At 43.5% G+C, this 25,742-nt stretch overlaps 1 protein-coding gene and 1 long non-coding RNA gene across 3 annotated transcripts in view; one reads left to right on the top strand and one right to left on the bottom strand.

Annotated features, from left to right (window-relative positions):
• LOC139560339 (uncharacterized) overlaps positions 1-17,739 on the top strand; it is a 28,653-nt gene extending 10,914 nt beyond the window's left edge. Inside the window, exon 2 of the long non-coding RNA XR_011671918.1 lies at positions 15,796-17,739. This is a non-coding gene — a long non-coding RNA (uncharacterized lncRNA). The remainder of the gene's footprint in view (positions 1-15,795) is intronic.
• Positions 1-25,742, bottom strand: part of yeats2 (YEATS domain containing 2) — a 74,260-nt gene that overhangs the window by 23,759 nt on the left and 24,759 nt on the right. For both annotated transcript variants that reach the window (XM_071377018.1, XM_071377017.1), the window contains exons 13-21: positions 23,922-24,016; positions 16,687-16,881; positions 15,769-16,006; positions 15,464-15,625; positions 12,008-12,126; positions 10,604-10,753; positions 1,270-1,455; positions 351-762; positions 22-156 (exon numbers count right to left, since the gene is read on the bottom strand). In XM_071377018.1, the coding sequence (XP_071233119.1) occupies positions 22-156; positions 351-762; positions 1,270-1,455; positions 10,604-10,753; positions 12,008-12,126; positions 15,464-15,625; positions 15,769-16,006; positions 16,687-16,881; positions 23,922-24,016 (1,692 nt within the window). The remainder of the gene's footprint in view (positions 1-21; positions 157-350; positions 763-1,269; positions 1,456-10,603; positions 10,754-12,007; positions 12,127-15,463; positions 15,626-15,768; positions 16,007-16,686; positions 16,882-23,921; positions 24,017-25,742) is intronic.

Here is a 25,742-nt window from a genome sequence, read left to right on the forward strand (position 1 = left end):
TGGATGGACTGACTGACTTACCTTTGTTGACGGGCATGTGTATGGTCTGTACGCCTCCTGTGCCCGTGCCCACCCCCAGTTGTTTGGGCTGGTTGGCAGGGACGGTCAGCACTGTCTGCTGGGAGCTGGACCCGCCAGAGTGGATCTTCAGCATACCTGGACAAGACCAGAGCACAGGAGACAACTCTTAGCCTGGATGGGGCATTTGGCCATTTAAATGATCTATTTATTTTAAATCTATCCTTTGTTTTTACACAGGTGATCCTACTGAGATAAAAAATTGAAACCTGTCCCAAAATAGCAGCAATCCACTTTCTCAAACAACATAAGAGATATTATTCTCTTCCTACCTGATAAGGTAGCAGCAGTCTTTCCTCCCCCTGCCACCATCCCACTGAACAGCGATGCCGCACTGACCAATGTCGTGCTGGCGCTCTTGGGCACACCCACTACCATAGAACCCGCCCCTTTGGCCATGCTGATGACGTGCATGTTGGTAATGCTCTTAGCAACGGTCACAACTGTGCCAGAGGTGGTGGGACCCTTTGCCAAGGTGACAGTTGGCGCTGTGGCACCCTTCTGCATGGTTACCAAACCGGTGGCGCTCTTTGCCATGGTAACGGCGGTCGCTGTGGATTTCCTTGCCATGGTAACGGCGTTAGCGGCGCTTGCGTTCTTTGCGGCGTTGATGACTGCTGCCTGGTTGGCTGCCACCAGGACAGAGTGGGATACAGGTTTGGTCTGAACGGACACCTCCGCTACCTGGAACCAAACAACCACAAACAGCTGGCATTCGTGAAGATGTAGTTACACAGACACAAACAGACAGATTCACACAGTTTTATTGCCCGAAATATCACCACATGGTTTCAGTCTGTGTATGAAATAAATACACTGACAAAAACAACTTTTTAGAGAGAAAGAATGATACAGACTACGGGTAATACACCTTTCCAGTTTCATAACTCTTTCATAATATGTTAGGGTCCACCGCCCTGTGCTGATAAATGATAAATCCCATTCATTGTAATTAAGAGGCGGACTGATCAAGCTAGGCCATTGGGTTTAGGGAGTTCTAGCTGAAACAAAGGAACACATTTCTCTCTGGCAAAATGCTAACATTCTAATTAACAGTTCCGGAAGAGCGGAGCTCCAAAATGGGGATCAGGCACGGAAGAGAAGCTTCTTGGTTCCATAAAGTTCTGATTCAGGGTTTCTAGTTCTGATTCAGGGTCTATTTAGAGGTAACCCCAAACTCCTGCCACTCACCGGTTGACTGGCAGTTGCCATGGCAGCGGCGGTGGAGACAGCGCTGGGGTTGGAGCTAGCGGCTGTGATGACTCCGCCCGTCATCCTGAGCATGGTCGTGGCCGGCTTGGACAGGTGGGCCGCTGTCGCCGTGCTTACCGTCTTCACTGAGCCATCAGACAGCTTCACCTGGGACCCGCCCAGCGCCTGTCAATCAACATACAGTCCACACAAATAAATTATATATAACTTTATTGATTCTACATTCTTATAACTTACAGGAAGTGCCCTGTGTAGCATATAGGAAAAGGTGCAGGACAATATTATCAATGTTTAATCGAGAAAATAGACAATGCCTAATTAGAGACAATCGTTCAATAGTAAATTCCACAAGTACTCCTGCTCTACATTGAGAGAGATCTATGTGATCTACACCGTGTTTCTCTGCTGTTTCTGACTGACATGAGGCAGATCTGTCCTCAAACGAGCTGCACTTAGCGTGAACAAACACACCCGACACAAAAGCTCTAGCATGCACTCAAAACCGTTTGTAATAGAATCCAGAGAATTTAGAGCATTGAGCCCCAGTATTGTGACGCCACATGATGTGAATACCCAGGCAGGCAGGCCAAGGCCCCAAGGGAACAGAGGGAGGAGCTCAGGACAGGAGGGTCATTTGGGAGAGAGGTGAAAATGGCTATTGTGGTTATGTAAGCTGACTCTTCTCCTCTAGCTAACACCAGCACAGATTGGCGCGCGCGCGCACGCACAAACACACTGTCCTGCACCAATAGTCTCCACACATACACTAATACAGCTGTCCTCTCAAATGGTCTCTCACCCAATACAGTCGGTAGATATGCTTCTTAATAAAAAGTTGAACGAGCCATTACACTTTGTTGATATGGTTTCATTATTATCACAAACCCTGAGGCTGCGGTCATTCGATTGGCAGCGGCATATAATTCTTCAACGAGATCACATCGTGAAAATAGCATTTTATTCTTATTAAAGAGATCCGGACAGGTTCATTTAGCAAACTTTCTGAATGGACATATAGAGAGAATCAGCAAACTCACACACGCACACCGCCGGTAAAAGCAAACCCTCAATCAAATCCACCAGCGTATGTCAGACATAAGAGCAGATCTTACTTCTTTCCTTAAAACATATGAAAAAAAACAGGGCCTAACTTGAGGCTTTCCAAAAGTAGGCTATGAGATAATGAATTGACTCGGAAAGTATCACGGGGACAGCTATGCTATAGTATGAAAATGAAATTGACAATCATTAAAAATAGAAACAAATGCATCCATAGCCTATTTATCAGAGACGCTGATTAGAGGGGGAGAGGATTATCAAATACTAAAATAAAAAAATAAAGACTTTGTTGACTGATAAAATGAATGATAAGCGCAGCTGGGCACTTTCCTACATTTGACATTTGGAAGAAGCAGGTACTTCTACGCGTTCTCAGGGGCACGCGCTCCGTCAACAGCAGACACGTGCTCATTGCTCACATGGAGCGAGTAAATGACGGTATGAAATAAACACAAACGTGTTTCTCACAAGCGTAACAGGTTGTGAACGCTGCAACCAAAGTTTCCACTCCGAGAATGAGAATGGTAAATTACTCTAATTAATACATGCATTAACAGGCAATTTTTGTTGGTCCCGCCTAAGGCGCATTGTCTACTTGACACAACATTAGTGCATTATAGGCCTCAGAGCCAGAACAACCTTGTCGACTGCTGTTGAATAATTAATGACACATCCAACCTTTTTTTTCAAGTACGCCGATGTACTTATTTACTAGTAAGCTATGAAAATGTGCATTGTATATATATATATTTTTTTTTTAAGTCCACACATCAAAGATTTTATTACTGACGTGCCGTAGCCTATAGCCCTCTACATCGCCGCACATCTAACAGATTAGCTGCTGGAGCATCACAGGAAAGTTGGAAAGAGGAGCTGCAGAACGTTTAATGGACGGATTAAGTTAGCAAAACAAGTTCTCACAATCATAAGTAAACACTCCTGTTATTAGGGCAAGCTAATCTACATGCACCTACAATCAATGGAGGCTTATTGAAACAGTTTTGAGAGTTATTTTATGTTCATGACTGTCTTCATCCATGACCGTCAGTTCCAAGGTTATTCAATCACCGTCACGGCCCTACCGGATGGCCTCTTAAACGGCACTTAGATTGAATTACTAGCTTAGTTTAGTGGTATTTGCACCTGCTGTTTTCAAGAGGGACTAATCAATAAAAGGAAAAAGAAAAGTTAAACGATATGTCCATAGAGGACATAACTACTGCCCGACTTCATACTAAATAGCTTCATAAGTTCAGACCACGGCAATGATAAAATATACTGGCAGAGGAGAGGATGAGAGAATGTTTGCAATTAAACGGAGGGAAACACAGAAAGAGGGACAGAGAGAGAAATAATTAGCCGAAGTTAAAGCTCAGATGACTGCCAAAGGCATAATTATTAGCACTAATCTGATAGTCAGGGCAAACAAAAAAACAGACAACACACACACACATAGCAAAACGCACAAGAACTCCCTTGTGAAATGCCTTTTTAAAGCCTACTCAATGAGTCCCATTTATTTTTAGGATAATACCTACTGGAGAAACACACATTTAATAACACGGTATAGTATTCTATATCTATGCAAATTATGGCTTAAATCACTGCCCTTATATCCTCTTGAAGCTACTAGATATAAATGACCATTACTGCGATGGTATAATAATGTCTTTAGTGCACCATGTTGTGCTACAGTATGTTTGTGCCTGTGTGAGGATAGACGGATGTAGAAAAGTTGGCTGGCTATAGATTTATCCCCCAGAACATGCATGGTGTGACCTAGATACAAAAAGGTATCTCTGTGTGTGTACTGTGTACCCACTGCAACTCACAAAAAGTTGTCCGAGTCTGCCGTTATTTCATGTTTCAATTGCAGTCTGGGCGAGTACCTTATATCATAGCTAACCATAAAATACACTAATTGTCAGGAAAACTAAAATAAATCCATCGCCCCTCTCAATGATGACATATACAGTTCCTTCAGAAAGTATTCACACCCCTGACTTTTTCCACATTTTGTTGTGTTACAGCCTGAATTTAAAATGGATTAAATTGAGATTTGTTTTGTCACTGACAATACCATATAATGTCAAATTGTTGTGTTTTTAGACATTTTTACAAATTCATAAAAAATGAAAAGCTGAGGCAATAAGTATTGAGGCAATAAGTATTTAACCCCTTTGGTATGGCAAGCCTAAATAAGTTCAGGAGTAAAAATGTGCTTAACAAGTCACATAATACAGTGCCTTTGGAAGGTATTCAGACCGCTTGACCTTTTCCACATTTTGTTACGATTAAATCGTTTTCCCCCCTCATCAATCTACACACCATACCCCATAATGACAAAGTGAAAAACTGAAATGTCACATTTAACTAAGTATTCAGACACTTTACTCAGTACTTTGTTGAAGCACCTTTGGCAGGGATTACAGTCTACAGTTATGACGAGTTTCTGGGGAGTTTCTCCCATTCCTCTCATCAGATCCTCTCAAGCTCTGTCAGGTTGGACGGGGAGCATCGCAGCACAGCTATTTTCAGGTCTCTCCAGATATGTTTGATCGGGTTAAAGTGTGGGCACTGGCTGAGCCACTCAAGGACATTCAGAGACTTGTTTAGAGACACTCCTGCGTTGTCTTGGCTGTGTGTTTAGGGTCGTTGTTCTGTTTGAAGGTGAACCTTCACCCCAGTCTGAGGTCCTGAGCGCTCTGGAGCAGGTTTTCATCAAGAATCTCTCTATACTTTGCTCTGTTCATCTTTCTCTTGATCATAACTAGTTTCCCAGTCCCTGCCACTGAAAAACATCCCCAAAACATGACGCTGCCATCACCATGCTTCACAGTAGGGATGGTGCCAGGTTGCCTCTAGACGTGACGCTTGGCATTCATGACAAAGAGTTCAACCTTTTACCAGACCAAAGAATCTTGTTTCTCATGGTCTGAGAGTCTTTAGGTGCCTTTTGGCAAACTCCCAAGTGGGCTGTCATGTGCTTTTTACTGAGGAGTGGCTTCCCTCTGGCCACTCTACCATAAAGGCCTGATTGGTGGAGAGCTGCAGAGATGGTTGTCCATCTGGAAGGTTCTCCCATCTCCACAGAGGAACTCTGGAGCTCTGTCAGAACCATCGGGTTCTTGGTTACCTCCCTGACTAAACCACTTCTCCCCCGATTGCTCAGTAATGCCGGGTGGCCAGCTCTAGGAAGAGTCTTTGTGGTTTTAAACTGCTTCCATTTAATAATTATGAAGGGGACCTAGTGGACCTTCAATGCTAACAACATACTTTTTGGTACTTTTCCCCAGATCTGTCCATCAACAAAATCCTGTCTCGGAGCTCTAAGGACAATTTCTTCGACCTCATGGCTTGGTTTTTGCTCTGACATGCACTGTCAACTATATAGACAGGTGTGTGCCTTTCCAAATCATGTCAAATCAATTAAATTTACCACAGGTGGACTACAATCAAGTTGAAAAATAAATTAGCAAAGAATAAGGGAATGCCAAAAGTGTGCAAAGCTGTCATCAAGGCAAAGGGTGGCTACTTTGAAGAATCTCAAATATAAAATATATTTTGATTTGTTTAACACTTTATTTGGTTACCACATGATTCCATATGTGTTATTTCATAGTTTTGATGTCTTCACTACTATTCTACAATGTAGAAAATAGTAAAAATAAAGAAAAACCCATGAATGAGTAGGTGTGACCAAACTATTGACTGGAACGGTACGTGTTTGAGAGAGTCTCACCTTTCCACAGAGGGGTCAGTGTGTAGCTCAAACTGCTCAAACTGTTCGGACGCAACAGACAGAAGTTGGCAGATCGGCTGTACCGACTTCAGACGAGTACCAAGACGCTTGTGGGGGTCATAGAACCAAATGGAGAACACTATTGTGTTCGTGAGAGTAGTTTGTTTGGAGGCCAAACCATTCGGACGCTACAGACAACTTTGTGAGAAGACCAATTTTCGAGCTGTCTCATGGTCTGACAAACACCACTCTAGCTCTGTCATCTTTCACCGCAGATGCAGGAAGTGCGACATAGGCGGATGCGGTGGATTGAGACACATAAAAAAAAAGGATATCTCTAGCTTACTTCTATGGGGATTTTGTGGGGATTTTTGTATTATGCTAATTGGATTTCCGCAGGGGCTCAGACATCGATCTCCAGAAATGAGCCCAGTCATTCTGCTCACCTGACTTAGAATTCCTCACAATCAAATGTCGACCGCATTATCTACCAAGGGAATTCTCTTCGATTATAATCACAGCCGTATATATTCCCCCCCAAGCAGACACATCGATGGCCCTGAACGAACTTTATCTGATTCTATGTAAACTGGAAACCACACACCCTGAGGCTGCATTCATCGTAGCTGGGGATTTTAACAAGGCTAATCTGAAAACAAAACTCCCTAAATTCTATCAGCATATCGATTGTGCTACCAGGGCTGGTAAAACCCTGGATCATTGTTATTCTAACTTCCGCGACGCATATAAGGCCCTCCCCCGCCCTCCTTTCGGAAAAGCTGACCACGACTCCATTTTGTTGCTTCCAGCCTTCAAACAGAAACTAAAACAAGAAGCTCCCGCGCTCAGGTCTGTTCAACGCTGGTCCGACCAATCTGATTCCACGCTTCAAGACTGCTTCGATCACGTGGATTGGGATATGTTCCGCATTGCGTCCAACAACAACATTGACGAATACGCTGATTCGGTGAGCGAGTTCATTAGAAAGTGCATCTGCGACGTAATACCCACAGCAACGATTAAAACATTCCCAAACCAGAAACCGTGGATTGATGGCAGCATTCGCGCAAAACTGAAAGCACGAACCACTGCTTTTAACCAGGGCAAGGTGACCGGAAACATGACCGAATACAAACAGTGTAGCTATTCCCCCCGCAAGGCAATCAAACAAGCTAAGTGCCAGTATAGAGACAAAGTAGAGTCGCAATTCAACAGCTCAGACACAAGAGGTATGTGGCAGGGTCTACAGTCAATCACGGATTACAAAAAGAAAACCAGCCCCGTCGCGGACCAGGATGTCTTGCTCCCAGACAGACTAAATAACTTTTAGGCTCGCTTTGAGGACAATACAGTGCCACTGACACGGCCCGCTACCAAAACCTGCGGGCTCTCCTTCACTGCAGCCGAGGTGAGTAAAACATTTAAACGTGTTAACCCTCGCAAGGCTGCAGGCCCAGACGGCATTCCCAGCCGCGTCCTCAGAGCATGCGCAGACCAGCTGGCTGGTGTGTTTACGGACATATTCAATCAATCCTTATCCCAGTCTGCTGTTCCCACATGCTTCAAGAGGGCCACCATTGTTCCTGTTCCCAAGAAAGCTAAGGTAACTGAGCTAAACGACTACTGCCCCGTAGCACTCACTTCCGTCATCATGAAGTGCTTTGAGAGATTAGTCAAGGACCATATCACCTCCACCCTACCTGACACCCTAGACCCACTCCAATTTGCTTACCGACCCAATAGGTCCACAGACAACGCAATCGCAACACTGCACACGGCCCTAACCCATCTGGACAAGAGGAATACCTATGTGAGAATGATGTTCATCGACTACAGCTCAGCATTTAACACCATAGTACCCTCCAAACTCGTCATCAAGCTCGAGACCCTGGGTCTCGACCCCGCCCTGTGCAACTGGGTACTGGACTTCCTGACGGGCCGCCCCCAGGTGGTGAGGGTAGGTAACAACATCTCCACCCCGCTGATCCTCAACACTGGGGCCCCACAAGGGTGTGTTCTGAGCCCTCTCCTGTACTCCCTGTTCACCCACGACTCCGTGGCCATGCACGCCTCCAACTCAATCATAAAGTTTGCGGACGACACTACAGTGGTAGGCTTGATTACCAACAACGACGAGACGGCCTACAGGGAGGAGGTGAGGGCCCTCGGAGTGTGGTGTCAGGAAAATAACCTCACACTCAACATCAACAAAACAAAGGAGATGATTGTGGACTTCAGGAAACAGCAGAGGGAGCACCCCCCTATCCACATCGACGGGACAGTAGTGGAGAGGGTAGTAAGTTTTAAGTTCCTCGGCGTACACATCACAGACAAACCGAATTGGTCCACCCACACAGACAGCGTTGTGAAGAAGGCGCAGCAGCTGAAGAAATTCGGCTTGTCACCAAAAGCACTCACAAACTTCTACAGATGCACAATCGAGAGCATCCTGTCGGGCTGTATCACCGCCTGGTACGGCAACTGCTCCGCCCACAACCGTAAGGCTCTCCAGAGGGTAGTGAGATCTGCACAATGCATCACCGGGGGCAAACTACCTGCCCTCCAGGACACCTACACCACCCGATGTCACAGGAAGGCCATAAAGATCATCAAGGACAACAACCACCCGAGCCACTGCCTGTTCACCCCGCTATCATCCAGAAGGCGAGGTCAGTACAGATGCATCAAAGCAGGAACCGAGAGACTGAAAAACAGCTTCTATCTCAAGGCCATCAGACTGTTAAACAGCCACCACTAACATTTAGTGGCTGCTGCCAACATACTGACTCAACTCCAGCCACTTTAATAATGGGAATTGATGGAAATGTATGTAAAGATTTATCACTAGCCACTTTAAACAATGCCACTTAATATAATGTTTACATACCCTGCATTTCTCATCTCATATGTATATGTATATACTGTACTCTATATCATCTACTGCATCTTGCCATCTTTATGTAATACATGTATCACTAACCACTTTAAACTATGCCACTTTATGTTTATAAACCCTACATTACTCATCTCATATGTATATACAGTACTCTATACCATCTACTGCATCTTGCCTATGCCGTTCTGTACCATCACTCATTCATATATCTTTATGTACATATTCTTTATCCCTTTACACTTGTGTGTGTATAAGGTAGTAGTTGTGGAATTGTTAGGTTAGATTACTCGTTGGTTATTACTGCATTGTCGGAACTAGAAGCACAAGCATTTCACTACACTCGCATTAACATCTGCTAACCATGTGTATGTGACAAATAAAATTTGATTAGATTTGATTTGAGAAATGAGCCCATTAAGATGAAAAGCAATATCTTTAGGCCCTGTACATGGTTCGTATCAGGCAGGTGTGCTATTTTAGTAATTAGCATCATCACCTGTCTGATGCAGCATGGTGGCTACTTGGCTGAAGCATGGGGTTGCTCCCCTGCATTGTTTACCACAAAGGGCTAATCGTTAGCTAGATCACAGCCTCTAAATATCATTGTTTCTTGTTTAATGTTCTAAAAAAATATATACTGGCAAGTTTATGCTTTCGATTGGCCGACGCACTACACGCAGTAATCTTTTATATTGTCATGCTAGACACAGAGATTGTAAAAACGATGCCAATTGCGCAAACATTTGAGTTGATAAAGAAATCTAACAGCACTTAAAAGCTGGGATCCTGCTCTTTTCAATAATTGTCATCAAAACTGTTGTCTTTTTCCCTGAGATTGAATTTAGGAATGTTGCGCAGTGACTGGCCTTATTAGAGCACATTTGTCTCTGCACAGCAATCAGCAGTGTGAAGAGTTGAGCGCTCTTTACAGCCGACAGTTGATATTCAGCTCATAAATAAACAACGTAGCTCATTAACAGCATTGGGAATTAATCTTTTTTAAATTTTTTAACAATTATGTTGACTACAGAATAGCATTATTACAATATTCATTTTTATTTATTTATGTATTTAACCAAAAAGTGATTAGTGTAAATAATGTTCATGTCTTGACAAGCAAGCAGCTAATAATGACATTGCTGTGACTGATATGAAAAATGACTGAAAAGGAGGTGGAGGACTTAAATGAGCATGCTGTGAATTGATGGGCTTCCCGTCTCCGCTGAGATGGTTCTGGCGTATCTAGGACTACTGGCGGGGCTCACTCAAGACGGAAGGCTTTGACATACTTGACGAATTCTGGTTGATAACAAGTGTGAGGCATCAGATATCAGGAATATTGTGAAGGATTAAATATATATACTTTTTTTCTGGTTTGGAGTTTGAAAATGTACGGGCCCAAGCGGGCCATATGAAAGCTTGATTAACTTGCCCGGTGAGCTCGGCAGATGTTTCCGTGCCAGCGGGCAGCCCTGAATGTCAAGCTCTGTTATACAACTTATATGACCACTAACTTGCATGTCTCCCCAGAAGTAACTATGGCTATAGTGTAAGTAACTATGGCTATGGCGGACAGGCTATACCTGTCCACCATTTTGTGTCTAGACAGTACTGACCTGAGCCAGGATGGCAGCCTTCTGACCCGCTGTGACACGGATGGCCTGCTGGGTGATGGTCGCAGGGGACGACACTACGTGACCTGTGGAACTGGCCGCGCCCTGCTTCCCCACTCCCTGCGACGCCGGCTGGCCAACCAGAAACGTGCCCTGGAAAAGATCAATCAGAAACAGCTTGGTCGATACGACACCAAAAGATAATATCAACAGCAATGGGTTTTACAATACCATCTGAGAGCTTTTGTTAGAGCTTTTCTTGAAAAGTTTAGAAGTATGGAGGGGGATGGTAACATTTATTTGTTGTTAATGAATTGGTTTATTCAACAGTTTGGGAATAAGGGTTGGTGGGATGAATGGGTGGCACATTGTGGTTGATACATTTGAACATCCTCTTTGGCACAATTAGTCAGCAGTTAGGGAGGCAGATAACAGGGGCGGGTGATTTCTTTAGTTAGGCTGTTTAAGGATGTAGGAGCGGTGTGTGTGTGTATGTGTACACAAACACTCGCAAATGTGTGCATGCGCAAGTGTGTGATTGGTGACATTCATTTGCTGCTACCGACCAGTGGAACGGTGGAAAGGAAGAGGAGGTCTAAATGTGTCCGCACTCTCTGCAGGCGCCCCGATGGCAAAGGCTAAAGGTTTTCCCAAAGGTTCGACTGACGTGAGAGTGAGAACAGCGAGCGCTGACATGAAATGATCTCTGCCCCAGATTTAGGTTTTCAGGTGGGAGGAAGAGAGGACGCACATACTTCATTAGATAGTTGTTGGAGACGGCATTGTTCTAGAGTTAAGAGCTGGATCAATGGCTCGATAATGAATGTATCTACTTCAGGGATATAGCTAGCAGCAGGCTCAATCACTACTGAAATACTAAAGATAGGCTTTACTAAAGTAAATTACCCACAGAGAATGTACTTTATAAAGGGAAAAGTCTTCAAATAATCACTACCGGAATACTAAAGACAGACTTTTCAAAAGGAAAATCCCAGCCTTCATGAACACAAAACAGTAAAAATGTATTCTTTAGGAACAAAAAATCCGCTAGCAAGTAGTCTTTAAAATTAACGAGTGTGATGGATTTGAGAGACTGAAGAGAGTACTTTTATTCTACTCTGAGCATGACATGAGACTCTCCACAAGAATTAGACATGAAAGGCAGCAGCTTGTTTCACTCAATGATTATTCGAAGAGGATAAAAGGGTGAACAGAGAGAGAGTGAGAAGATGTGATTATCAGTGTGGTCTATTTGAGGAGGTGTACACGTATGTGTGTGTGTGTGTACCTGCAGGGTCTGTGAGGACGAATGTGTGTGTGTGCGTGCACACCTGTGCGTGTATGTGTGTGTGTGTTTGTGCACCCCTGTGCGTGTATGTGTGTGTGTGTGTGCGCCTTTGTGTGTACCTGTGGGGTCTGTTTGAGGATGTATGATGTGTAGGAGAGGTTAGAGGGCAGGCTGCTGGATGAGGAGGTGGGGGTCTGGGAGCCAGAGCCTGTAGAGGAGCTGCCCTGGGATTGCTGACCTGCACACACATAAACAGACATGGTTCAGCATAATACAGGATTCTTTCTGGATAAAAAAAGGGCTTAGGTGGTGGGCACGGACGGCCCGGCTATAGAGAACATGTCCTGTAATTCTACACAGAAAATTAAGCTAATTCCCTGCATTTTGCCATGGCTAATGCTTTATACTGCTAAATTTCTTGCTTTGGTTATTTTCAATTCTCCCTGACTGTCTAGCTTTTATTTAGGTGATTGTTAGTTCTCAAAGATTAATAAAAAATACACTGCTCAAAAAAATAAAGGGAACACTTAAACAACACAATGTAACTCCAAGTCAATCACACTTCTGTGAAATCAAACTGTCCACTTAGGAAGCAACACTGATTGACAATAAATTTCACATGCTGTTGTGCAAATGGAATAGACAAAAGGTGCATTGAGGTAGCAGGACCGCTACCTCCGCCTTTGTGCAAGGAGGAGCACTGCCAGAGCCCTGCAAAATGACCTCCAGCAGGCCACAAATGTGCATGTGTCTGCTCAAATGGTCAGAAACAGACTCCATGAGGGTGGTATGAGGGCCCGACGTCCACAGGTGGGGGTTGTGCTTACAGCCCAACACCGTGCAGGACGTTTGGCATTTGCCAGAGAACACCAAGATTGGCAAATTCGCCACTGGCGCCCTGTGCTCTTCACAGATGAAAGCAGGTTCACACTGAGCACATGAGCACATGTGACAGACGTGACAGAGTCTGGAGACGCCGTGGAGAACGTTCTGCTGCCTGCAACATCCTCCAGCATGACCGGTTTGGCGGTGGGTCAGTCATGGTGTGGGGTGGCATTTCTTTGTGGGGCCCTCCATGTGCTCGCCAGAGGTAGCCTGACTGCCATTAGGTACCGAGATGAGATCCTCAGACCCCTTGTGAGACCATATGCTGACACATGCACATTTGTGGCCTGCTGGAGGTCATTTTGCAGGGCTCTGGCAGTGCTCCTCCTTGCACAAAGGCGGAGGTAGCAGTCCTGCTGCTGGGTTGTTGCCCTCCTACGGCCTCCTCCACGTCTCCTGATGTACTGGCCTGTCTCCTGGTAGCGCCTCCATGCTCTGGACACTACGCTGACAGACACAGCAAACCTTCTTGCCACAGCTCGCATTGATGTGCCATCCTGGATGAGCTGCACTACCTGAGCCACTTGTGTGAGTTGTAGACTCTGTCTCATGCTACCACTAGAGTGAAAGCACCGCCAACATTCAAAAGTGACCAAAACATCAGCCAGGAAGCATAGGAACTGAGAAGTGGTCTGTGGTCACCACCTGCAGAACCACTCCTTTATTGGGGGTGTCTTGCTAATTGCCTATAATTTCCACCTTTTGTCTATTCCATTTGCACAACAGCATGTGAAATTTATTGTCAATCAGTGTTGCTTCCTAAGTGGACAGTTTGATTTCACAGAAGTGTGATTGACTTGGAGTTACATTGTGTTGTTTAAGTGTTCCCTTTATTTTTTGAGCAGTGTATATAGGTCCATTATCTTTTCAACGTACGTTATATCTGGTTTTAGTCAGTGGTGTAGTGGAGGGTATACAACCACTTATTTTTCAGCGGGAATCGCGTATACTCACTTCTGAATCCCCACAATGTGTATCAAAGTAGTGTAGTGGAGGTATACGCCGTATCAATTAATAAGGCCGATGGAACAGATCAGAATGTTTCGCTTAGAATTATGATAAACGATCATCTATTCACATTTTATGCGCAGCCATGTGCACACAGCGGTAGGCCTACGGGCGAATGCTCCCAAATGCAATTTGCTCACTGCAAACGAGTGCGGCCTCATGGACAGAGATGGAAATATCCGTTCGAAATTGGTGAGATCTAAAGATGCAACATCATGGGGTTTCTTATATGACTAGGATAATGCCTTTGGCTGCTAGAAAATGAAAGAACGTTGAAAGAAAACCAATATAACAGGAGAACGCATTTGAGGAAGTCTTCATAAAATAATTGCCTCCGTGTTTCTACGGTGGGTAAGACACACCTCATAATATGAAGTAAAACATCCAGGTTTAAAAAAAATTAAGGAACAGGAAAAATATAGCGATGCTAACGATAGGCCTATCCATCTTCTGGTAGATGGAAAGGCTTTCCCAAAAACCTTCCCAATTAAATGTTAATTAGCTACAAAGTAGCCTATGCCTACCTGGCAGAATGATATCATGATTACTTGCATCAATCCAGTGGCCATTTGTTTTGCAAACTCATGTGCTACAGAAACGTCGCTTACCATACAACAGTGTTCTGTGCCTGCTCACTTCAATTGAAGGGTAACTACACTAAAAAAATTGACATTTATTTGATTTTTCCCAGACCTCAAAAGTGGTCTCCTGATGTGGTTTAAGCATTGCTGTGCATTTTTTAAATAAAATGTAATGGAAAAGTAGAAACCTGTGACTTTCTCACTCAGTTGACAGCCTAATTTATCTGTTTCAATAGTAGGCCTACTATTAGCCTACTTGCTCAGTACAGCTTGGGTTGACCTGACTGTGAAAGACCAAAATGGGATTTATCATTTTAGGTCATTCAGAGTTTATGTCACTGTTTCTCATATAATTTTTCACACAGGGTGCCCTGGATGTCGATTAAGGCAGCCCCCCGCACCTCTCTGATTCAGACGGGTTGGGTTAAATGCGGAAGACACATTTCAGTTGAATACATTCAGTTGGACAACTGACTAGGTATCCCCCTTTCCTTCGCCGGGGGGGGGCAGTTTGAGTATACCCACTTCTCCGGCACTACACCACTGGTTTTAGTCGTTTTAGTTAACACTAAAATCATTTTCCCAGCCCGTCCAAGGATTTCAATGGCAGACAAATCCCTGATAATACACCCAGAGACTGCTCTCACACAGAGACACAAACACACACAGAGATAGACATGCTTCAGCATAATACGCCTAGAGCGGGGCTCTCCAACCCTGTTCGTGGAGAGCTACCATCCTGTAGGTTCACTCCAACCGTAATCTAGCACACCTGATTCTAATAATAAGCTGTTTGATAAGCTGAATCAGGTTAGTTACAACTGGGGATGGAGTGAAAACCTACAGGAGGGTACCTCTCCAGGAACAGGGTTGGAAAACCCGTTACCTAGAGACTGCTATCCTATACAGACATAAACACCTACAAAACCTGCATTCATACACCAAAGAGGTGAAAAACACCATGGCATATTCACTATTCAGTGGGGGTTTGTTTATGTGACAAACTGGATTGGATACAAGGATGGGGTCGGAGAGGAAGAAGAAAATAGGAAATGAAAGGAGAGGAGTTGGTAAGGATAATGAGGTGTGTGTGTGTGTTACCTGCTGAGTTGGAAGCTCTGAGGATGGCTCCCTGGGGAATGAGCAGCAGCTTGCCCTTCCCTGATGGGTTCTTGCTGTTGGTGGTGAGGTACAGCTTGGTGCCCGGGGGCAGGTTGGCAAGGTTGGCCAGGTTGTTGGCTGGCAGCTGGAGGGTAGCCATCACTGTGGAGAGAGAGAGAGGGGGGAGAGAGTTTGTCTGTCAAGAGTGTTTGTTTGTGTTTACGTGTCTGCATGTCTCAGATAAACAGGCACCTTTTCCCAATGTTTGTATGCGTGTGAACGAACAAAAGTGAAGTGATCCTCACCTCCGCTCTTTCCTGTTCCCCCTGCAGCCCCCGTTGCCTTAGCCACAACCTGCTGACCCACGATGCTACCAGCCGCTCCGCTGACGATGGCCTTGGCGACGCCCTGGGCGACCACCTGCTTCCCGCCGATCACCTTGGAAACGGAGGGGTTACCCGTGGCAACCAGGATCTGTCCGCTGCTGATGGCCACCTGCTTCACCGCTGCCTGGAGGGCGGAGCCTACGGGGATACCCAGAACCTGGAGAGGGGGGAACATTGGAAATATAGTTTTACAGTTCAAAGCTTTTGCTCTCTGATACTGTGCTCACTGGCTGTGAACCATCTCTGTGTGTGTGCATGTCAAATCAAAACGATGTTCATTTTATCAGATGTTAAAGCGGGTGCAGCGAAATGATTATGTTATTTGCGCCTAACAAAGCAGTACAATATCAAACAAGTACATAAACAAAATACCATTTTTTTTATAAATCAATAAATGTCGGAATGAATCCAAATAACAACCCAAATAGCCCTGTAAGAGTAATCGAAATGAAATCTATACGTATCTGCACAGGGTGAATTTGCACTAGACATACTAAGAATGATATGTACAGCAGTAGATATAGAGTGAGCTATTATATTATAAATATGCGGTGAGTATAAACAGTATCATTAAACGCAATGTACAGTAGTAGAAATATTAGAATGAGCTATGTCGAGAATACGGTATTTAAATATACAGTACAAAACCACATGGCAAAATGGATAGAAGTACAGGAAATTAGCTTCCGGACCAGAGTGTGGAATATATGTATGTAAGTGATAGACAGTATGTGAATAGAAAAGGTGTGTATAGCAGTAGTTACATATGATGAGCCATGACTAGAAGTTCAAGTGTGTGTGTGTGTGTGTATGTGTCCGTGTATTTCTGTCTGATACCTTGCTGGGTGGAGCCCCTGCCCCGCTGGCCCCTCCTGTCTGTTTCTGTGGCGACATGGAGATCACGTGGCCTCCCTTCACTGCGACAAATTGCTGCGTTGCTGCGGCGGCAGTCTGCTGGGCTGCCGTTACCGAGGAAACCATCTGCTGCTGATGCTGAGTGGGAACCTCCCCCGGCTCCTGCTTGATAATGACCTGCAGAAGTAGAGAGCGTAGAGAAAGAACATTACCACAAGGACTACCAGTGCTAGAAGCAACAGGTTAAACAATGATTCACACCCCTTGACTTTTTCCACATTTTGTTGTGTTACAGCCTGAATTTCAAATGGATTCACACACAATACGTGAAGTCAAAGTGGAATTATGGTTTTTACAAATTTTTACAAATTATTTAAAAATGAAAAGCTGAAATGTCTTGAGTCAATAAGTATTCATTCCCTTTGTTATGGCAAGCCTAAATTAGTTCAGGAGTACACATTTGCTAAACAAGTCACATAAGTTGCATGGACTCAATAATGCAATAATAGTGTCTAACATGATTTTTGAATGACTACCTCATCTCTGTACCCCACACATACAATTATCTTTAAAGTCCCTCAGTTGAGCAGTGAATTTCAAACACAGATTAAAACCACAAAGACCAGGGAGGTTGTCCTACGCCTCACAAAGGGCACCTATTGGAAGATTGAATATCTCTTTGAGCATGATGAAGTTATTAAATACACTTTGACGGTGTATCAATACACGCAGTCACTACAAAGATACACAGCTCCTAACTCAGTTGCCGCCGAGGAAGGAAACCGCTCAGGGATTTCACCACGAGGCCAATGGTGACTTTAAGACAGATACAGAGTTTAATGACTGTGGATGAATCAAAAACATTGCAGTTAGGGTGGCTACTTTGAAGAATCTAAAATATAAATGTATTTTGATTTGTTTAACACTTTTTTGGTTACTACATGATTCCATATGTGTTATTTCATAGTTGTGATGTCTTCACTATTATTCTACAATGTAGAAAATAGTAAAAATAAAGAAAAACCCTTGAATGAGTAGGTGTGTCCAAACTTTTTGACCGGTACTGTAAATGTACTACAACTATTGCAACACCTGAAAATGGCTGTGTAACAATGATCAACAACCAATTTGACAGTTTGAAGCATTTTTTTTAAGAATAGATGGGCAAATGCTGCTCAATACAGGTGTGGAAAGCACTTAGAGACTTACCCAGAAAGACTCACAGATGTAATTGCTTTAATATAATATATATTTTTTAATCCACTTTGAATTCAGGCTGTAACAGAACAAAATGTGGAATAAGTCAAGAGGTATTAATAATTTTGTCCCATTCCAAACAGGCAATAAAAAACCAGCAAGGCAAAAAAGAGTGAGCACTCACCATTGGTTAGTTAATACAATAAGTCAATATCATTGTTGTGATTAGACATTGGTTTTAATAACAGCGACTGACAGATCACAAAGAACCCTGCTTTATTTTCAGCCCCCTGCAGAGAGAGAAGGCTTGGTGCTGCCCAGCAGAGAAAGCAACAGTGCTGTGGGTTGAGGTTTGATGCTGAGTATCACAGCAGCACCGCGTTCCTGCCTACAGTACTGACGGAATTCATCTGCCATGAAATTGTGTTTCATCATCTGTGGAGAGTTTGGGGAGTGGGTTGATTTTATTACAGGGGTTTGACACCAGCTCTGTGTGTTTTTGGGGGTTTTTACTATCCTTGTGGGGAGCAGGAGTCCTCAAAAGGATAGTAAAACAAGGAACATTCCAACCTGTGGGTCCCCACAAGGAAAAAAGGCTATTTTAGGCTTAGGAGGTAGGGATACAATTAGGGTTAGGTTTAAGTTAGGTTAAGGGTACATTTACATCAATTGATTGGTCCCCACATGGAGAGCAAAAAAAACAGGTGTGTTTAGATATAGAACCTTGCAGTGCAATTCCCTTTTAGAATGATGTCCCAGTTAAATGTCTTGCCAAGTGGCTGCCTACAGCTGCCGAAGATAGCACCCAGAGTGGCACACTATTAATAATACACAGAGCGAGAGCGAGAGTGTTGTTCAAGGGAGGAAGTGTCTACAGAGACAGGAAGTCACTATACCACAGACTGCTGGGTTGGCTCTGACATAAATCTCCTGGAAGCTCAACACTGTTAGGTCTGAAAGAGTTCTATGAAAAGTACTCATGACAGGTTAATGCTTTGGTTATCAAAGTCAGTCATGGAAGACTCCTGTGTATTCAGGGTTTAAACTTGAAAGGGGCAATCTGCAGTTGAAATAATAACAAAGCATATCCCACCACTTGGGTAAAAAGCTAAGGGGTTGGGGCTGGAGAAATGTAACCACTCTCAAATTCATAGACATGACCAAAAAGTATGTGGACACCTGCCTGTCGAACATCTCATTCCAAAATCATGGGAATTAATACAGAGTTGGGCCCCCCTTTGCTGCCTCCACTCTTCTGGAAAGGCTTCCACTAGATGTTGGAACATTGCTGTGGGGACTTGCTTCCATTCAGCCACAAGAGTATTAGTGAGGTCGGGCACTGATGTTGGGCGATTAGGCCTGGCTTGCAGTCTGCCTTCCAATTCATCCCAAAGGTGTTAGATGGGGTTGAGGTCAGGGCTCTGCGCAAGCCAGTCAGGTTTTTCCACACCGATCTCGACAAACATTTCTGTATGGACCTCTTTTTGTTTACAGGGGCTTTGTCATGCTGAAACAGGACAGGGCCTTCCCCAAACTGTTGCTACAAAGTTGGAAGCATAGAATCGTTGCATTGCTGTAGCGTTAAGATTTCCCTTCACTGGAACTAAGGGGCCTAGCACGAGCCATGAAAAACAGCCCCAGACCCTTATTCCTCCTCCACCAAACTTTACAGTTGGCACTATGCATTGGGGCAGGTAGCTTTATCCCACTCCAGCCGACGCTTGGCATTGCACATGGTGATCTCAGGCTTGTGTGTGGCTGCTCGGCCATAAAAACCCATTTCATGAAGCTCCTGACAAACAGTTCTTGTGCTGGCGTTGCTTCCAGAGGAAGTTACTAAACTCGGTAGTGTGTTTCAACCGAGGACAGGCCATTTTTAAACGCAATGCGCTTCAGCACTTGGCGGTCCCGTCCTGCTAGCTTGTGTGGCCTACCACTTCGTGGCTGAGTCATTGTTGCTCCTAGACATTTCCACTTCACAATAACAACACTTACAGTTGACCGGGGCAGCTCTAGCAGTGGAGAAAATTGCCATGTTGAAAGTCATTGAGCTCTTCAGTAAGGCCATTCTACTGCCAATGTTTGTCTATGGAGATTGCATGGCTGCGTGCTCGATTCTATACACCTTTCAGCAACAGGTGCGGCTGAAAGAGGCAAATCCACTAATTTTAAGGGCTGTCCACATACTTTTGTATATATAAGTGTAGCTATGAATGCAAGGACTGACCATCTATGATATCAAAATTATAGCTTTAACCAGGGCTTGACATTCACTTTTTTTTGCCACTTGTCCTTGGGACAAGCATCACAGATTTTTTTACTTGTCCAAAAGCTCAAGTCACTAGTCCAAAAATTGTAAAAAAGGGTCTGTAACACCAATATTAGGAAGGTGTTCCTAATGTTTGGTATACTCAGTGTATATACCCATTCATTCTTGAAGAAAATAACTTCTAAATGCCTTAGTTCAACTGTCATAACCCAAAATATAACCTTATTTTACTCCAATGTTTGTAAACAATGTCAATGTAAACAAATACTGTATAGCCTAAAAACATGGTTAGTTAAAAAAAAAAATAATCGGGCGAGAACAATATAGATATAATCACACAAAAATCACCATGAAACCATTACAGCAATCAGAATTCGATCAGAGAGGCCAACATTGGAAAAATATTCAAATCTATTTTTCCTGTACATAAATAAAAAAGCCTACATGTAATAAAAGTGTAGGTGATATGCATATTGGCTATAGCCTCATGTCGAAACCGATGCCGACAGGAGGGAAGTGCCAGAACACGTAGCCAAACTTTACTGAGACTTTTAATTAACTAAATGTAGACTAAACGCCAGTCGTGACTGACAAACAAAATGAGACCATTTAACCGTAAACGTATTTGTTTACAACCTAGCCATTTTATGTCATTTTATGATACATGTCTTTCCCTTGTTTTAAAGTAGCCTAGCTAAAATATGACCATAGAAATGTTGAGGGAATTATTTTATAAACACTTAATATGACATTGAAACTGGCATTTTTCACATTCTATTGGTTTTCAAATCAATGTTCTTTTATTGTCCAGCAGCCAAAGGCATAATCCTAGGTCATATTAGTAACCCTGCTAGTTGATGATAATCCTAGTCATATTAGCAACCCTGCTAGTTAATGATAATCCTAGTCATATTAGTAACCCTGCTAGTTGATGATAATCCTAGTCATATTAGTAACCCTGCTAGTTGATGATAATCCTAGTCATATTATTAACCCTGCTAGTTGATGATAATCCTAGTCATATTAGTAACCCTGCTAGTTGATGATAATCCTAGTCATATTATTAACACTGCTAGTTGATGATAATCCTAGTCATATTAGTAACCCTGCTAGTTGATGATAATCCTAGTCATATTAGCAACCCTGCTAGTTGATGATAATCCTAGTCATATTAGCAACCCTGCTAGTTGATGATAATCCTAGTCATATTAGCAACCCTGCTAGTTGATGATAATCCTAGTCATAATAGTAACCCTGCTAGTTAATGATAATCCTAGTCATATTAGCAACCCTGCTAGTTGATGATAATCCTAGTCATATTAGCAACCCTGCTAGTTGATGATAATCCTAGTCATATCAGTAATCCTGCTAGTTGATGATAATCCTAGTCATATTAGTAACCCTGCTAGTTGATGCATCTTTCTTAATTTCTGTGACATGAAACCGCTCCAGCATACTCTGCGCTTTGAGAATGGTGTTTTCCGCTAATTGCATTTGGGAACATTTGCGCACATTCTACAGGCATGTGCACATTCTTAAGCTTATAATTGTTGTATGAATTAATATATTTTCCCGCCATAATTACACCAACAATCACAAATGACGGCTGAGCTTGCTTTGTAATGTTCATAATACAATAAATGTATTACTAGTAAGAAGTTGTGGTACATTACTCAATTCAATTTATTTTTGTGACCCAAGTCTTTTAACCAGTGTATGTTAAAATAAATGATTTACATACAATAGTAAAAAGTAAAACAGATAAACAGTTCTACAACTGAACATCAAGAATCAGTGCCTGCCCTGCCACAAAATGCTGAGTGATACGACTTATTTATTATTATTAGTTCAGGGCTCTAATGCAAAAAAATATTTGACAAGGACTACATACTGTTAGTTGATATTCATGAGCACACAAATAAATTCAGGAGTACAATTAAATTGTAAAAGTATAAAATCGTGTGTATAAATGGTTTTTGGAGTGTTCCATGCTCAATGAATCACAACGTACCCCCAAATATTTGAGTCATGAGATGAGACAAAAATGTCCAGCTGCCCCTTTAAGGGGCGGGCCATTACCGTGATAAAGGCACTCCGTAGCTGTGTTCGAATACCCATACTAACATATTGTATTCTACATACTTAATGAGTATATACTACATACTATATAATATTAGTTCATTTTAGTATACTGTAAATTAATAGTATCCTTCAGTTGAGCGTACTAGCTCTTCACCTGTCTACCGGAAGTTGATGCTGTTGCTATGCAACCTCTCGCTAGCGTAACAAATTACTAGTTAGACCTTTTACGACTTTGGGTGTGTTCTTAAATTCAATCTGGAGTGCCAGAGTGCGCTCGTAAATTCAAAGCGTTGTCAGATGGTCCGTTTGTAAATTCAGATTGTTGTCAGATGGTCCGTTTGTAAATTCAGAGGGTTGTCAGTGGTCCGTTTGTAAATTCAGAGGGTTGTCAGTGGTCCGTTTGTAAAATCAGAGTGTGTAGTTCTCGGAGCGCACAGTGGACGCTCGGGCCGAGGAGTAGGGTTGATTTGAGCGTTCTGACCTTACAACGGCAGTCAAGCACCCAAGCTAACGTCGGCTAGCTTTCTAGACACAAATGAGACCACTCTGACCATTTACTCGCACTAGCAGAGCTGGTTAGGCTGTTTTCATGTTATCTAGAGCGTTGGTGACTAACTGTGCTGCTGGCAACAATTTAATTACGCTTTTTGCAGACGTTTACTGACACCGGCCATATTCAACAGGTGTTGAGCGCTCGTAAATTCATTATTCTCCGCTCTGGTACACTCGGACGAGAGTGCTCTGAAATCGGAGTAGATAGCCAGAGCGAATTTACGAAAGCACCCATTGAGAACGCACAACGACAAAAACCATTTAGCTAAGCTAAGAATGACGGGAATAACCAAGTCAATAAATGTTGGGTCGTTAGTTAGATAGCCTATAGTTAATATACTGGCAAGTTTGATATATAAGTAGCCAACTAACGTTAGGTAGCTAGCTAACATACCGGTACATACTGCTGTAATAATATGCTATGTTGTTCGTAAGGACAGCGTAGTTAACAAATTGTCAACCAACATATGGTGTAAGGTAACTTATTTGAAAAGTCATTACTTTATTACATTGTTCAACATTTGTCATAATTAGTTAAAGCAATGAATTTCTATCCGCTCTCGTACTTTGGCTGCATATTTCCGCCATTTTCGTCGAATCTGAAATTGAGGTGAAGCCATGCCCATTTCCTGAAGAAATGTATATGGGCCCTAAAGTACGGAAATAGTGTCCTCTGCGCGTATACTTCATATTTTGGCGCATTTAGTAGGACATCCGGGAACTTTTGGCATTCTAACTATATCCATACTATGACCAATAAGCATACTATATACTCAATTCACGTCACAAATTGCACAGTTAGTATGAGTATTCGAACACAGCTAGTGTGATTCTATGTTTATCTGTGTAAAATGTGAAGCACAAAGCATCTAATGACTCACTTAGCTGTTTTATGAGTTGTCTGAGGCAGGTGTTAGATTACGTGCGTTTTCAATAGTTTTGGGAAACAGTTCTGAGATTTAACAATGCTCCTGTGAAGGTTCTAACAATGAACTTAGCCATAAGATGCTTTTGGAAAATCGGGCCCTGGATATTAAAATGTTTTCCTGAATATTTTACCGTGGTGACACGGCCATTGACATTTGAGCGATCTCTATGTCAGCTCTGTGTAACTCACCTTGACCCCTGAGGACAGGAAGCTGCCTGTGTGAACCTTGGGGGCCGGAGAGCGAGTCCCCTGGGTCGCAACCGACTGCTTGGCTGTGGGACTTCCTGTAAGACAGAGACACTCAATCAATTATCAAAATGTATTTTGGTCACTGCCTGAAACTGGGTCCTGGTAATGGCATCTGTCAGGTTCACAAGGATATTGAATTCAAAAGCTTTAGGTGGGTTACAGCACTAAAACTAAGCTATTGAGAGAAAAAGAGAAACTAAGGAAAACTAAGTGAATCAGCTCAAACATCAGCTTGAAATAACATGAAACACTTTAAACCCCTCTGCCCGCCCTGGATCAGTTGAAACTAAGCGTTGGTGGATGTATGGGATATGGGAGAGGCTGTGTGGGAGAGCAGAGCACATGACTGGAATGTGAATGGGAGCTACAAAGCGATGAAGTACAGCAGTGGGAGAATGTGATTTCACTGTGCTCCACTTGAGACTGACACTGATACATTGAACGGCCAAATGCCAACACGCACATTCTGTAATTGAATTTACAATGAAGCGTAGCCTAGTCAGTATACACCAGGGATGGGCAACTGGCGGCCCTGTGCACAAAATAATGTAGGCCCCGGATCAAATTACAAAAACGAAAAATATATACAATGCGTTCGGGAAGAATTCAGACCCGATTACCTTCTACACATTTTGTTACGTTACAGCCTCATTCTAAAATGTATTAAATATATTGGCTACTTAAAAGATTCATAAATAAACTCAGCAAAAAAAGAAACGTCCTCTCACTGTCAACTGCGTTAATTTTCAGCAAACTTAACATGTGGAAATATTTGTATGAACATAACAAGATTCAACAACTGAGACATAAACTGAACGAGTTCCACAGACCTGTGACTAACAGTAATGGAATAATGTGTCCCTGAACAAAGGGGGGGGGGGAGTCAAAATCAAAAGTAACAGTCGGTATCTGATGTGGCCATCAGCTGCATTAAGTACTGCAGTGCATCTCCTCCTCATGGACTGCACCAGATTTGCCAGTTCTTGCTGTGAGATCTTCCCGGACATTTCTGGGGGGAATGGCCCTAGCCCTCACCCTCCGATCCAACAGGTCCCAGATGTGGTCAATGGGATTGAGATCTGGGCTCTTCGCTGGCCATGGCAGAACACTGACATTCCTGTCTTGCAGGAAATCACACACAGAACGAGCAGTATGGCTGGTGGCATTGTCATGCTGGAGGGTCATGTCAGGATGAGCCTGTAGGAAGGGTACTACATGAGGGAGGAGGATGTCTTCTCTGTAACGCACAGTGTTGAGATTGCCTGCAATGACAACAAGCTCAGTCCGATGATGCTGTGACACCGCCCCAGACCATGACGGACCCTTCACCTCCAAATCGATCCCGCTCCAGAGTACAGGCCTGGGTGTAACGCTCATTCCTTGGACGATAAATGCGAATCAGACCATCACCCCTGGTGAGACAAAACCGCGACTCGTCAGTGAAGAGCACTTTTTGAGAGTCCTGTCTGGTCCAGTGATGGTGGGTTTGTGCCCATAGGCGACGTTGTTGCCGGTGATGTCTGGTGAGGACCTGCCTTACAACAGGCCTTCAAGCCCTCAGTCCAGCCTCTCTCAGCCTATTGCGGACAGTCTGAGCACTGATGGAGGGATTGTGCATTCCTGGTGTAACTCGGGCAGTTGTTGTTGCCAATCCTGTACCTGTCCCGCAGGTGTGATGTTCAGCTGTACTGGTCCTGTGCAGGTGTTGTTACACATGGTCTGCAACTGCGAGGATGATCAGCTGTCCGTCCTGTCTCCCTG

The sequence above is a fragment of the Salvelinus alpinus genome, chromosome 30, assembly GCF_045679555.1.
Source record: "Salvelinus alpinus chromosome 30, SLU_Salpinus.1, whole genome shotgun sequence".
Classification (NCBI taxonomy): domain Eukaryota; kingdom Metazoa; phylum Chordata; class Actinopteri; order Salmoniformes; family Salmonidae; genus Salvelinus; species Salvelinus alpinus.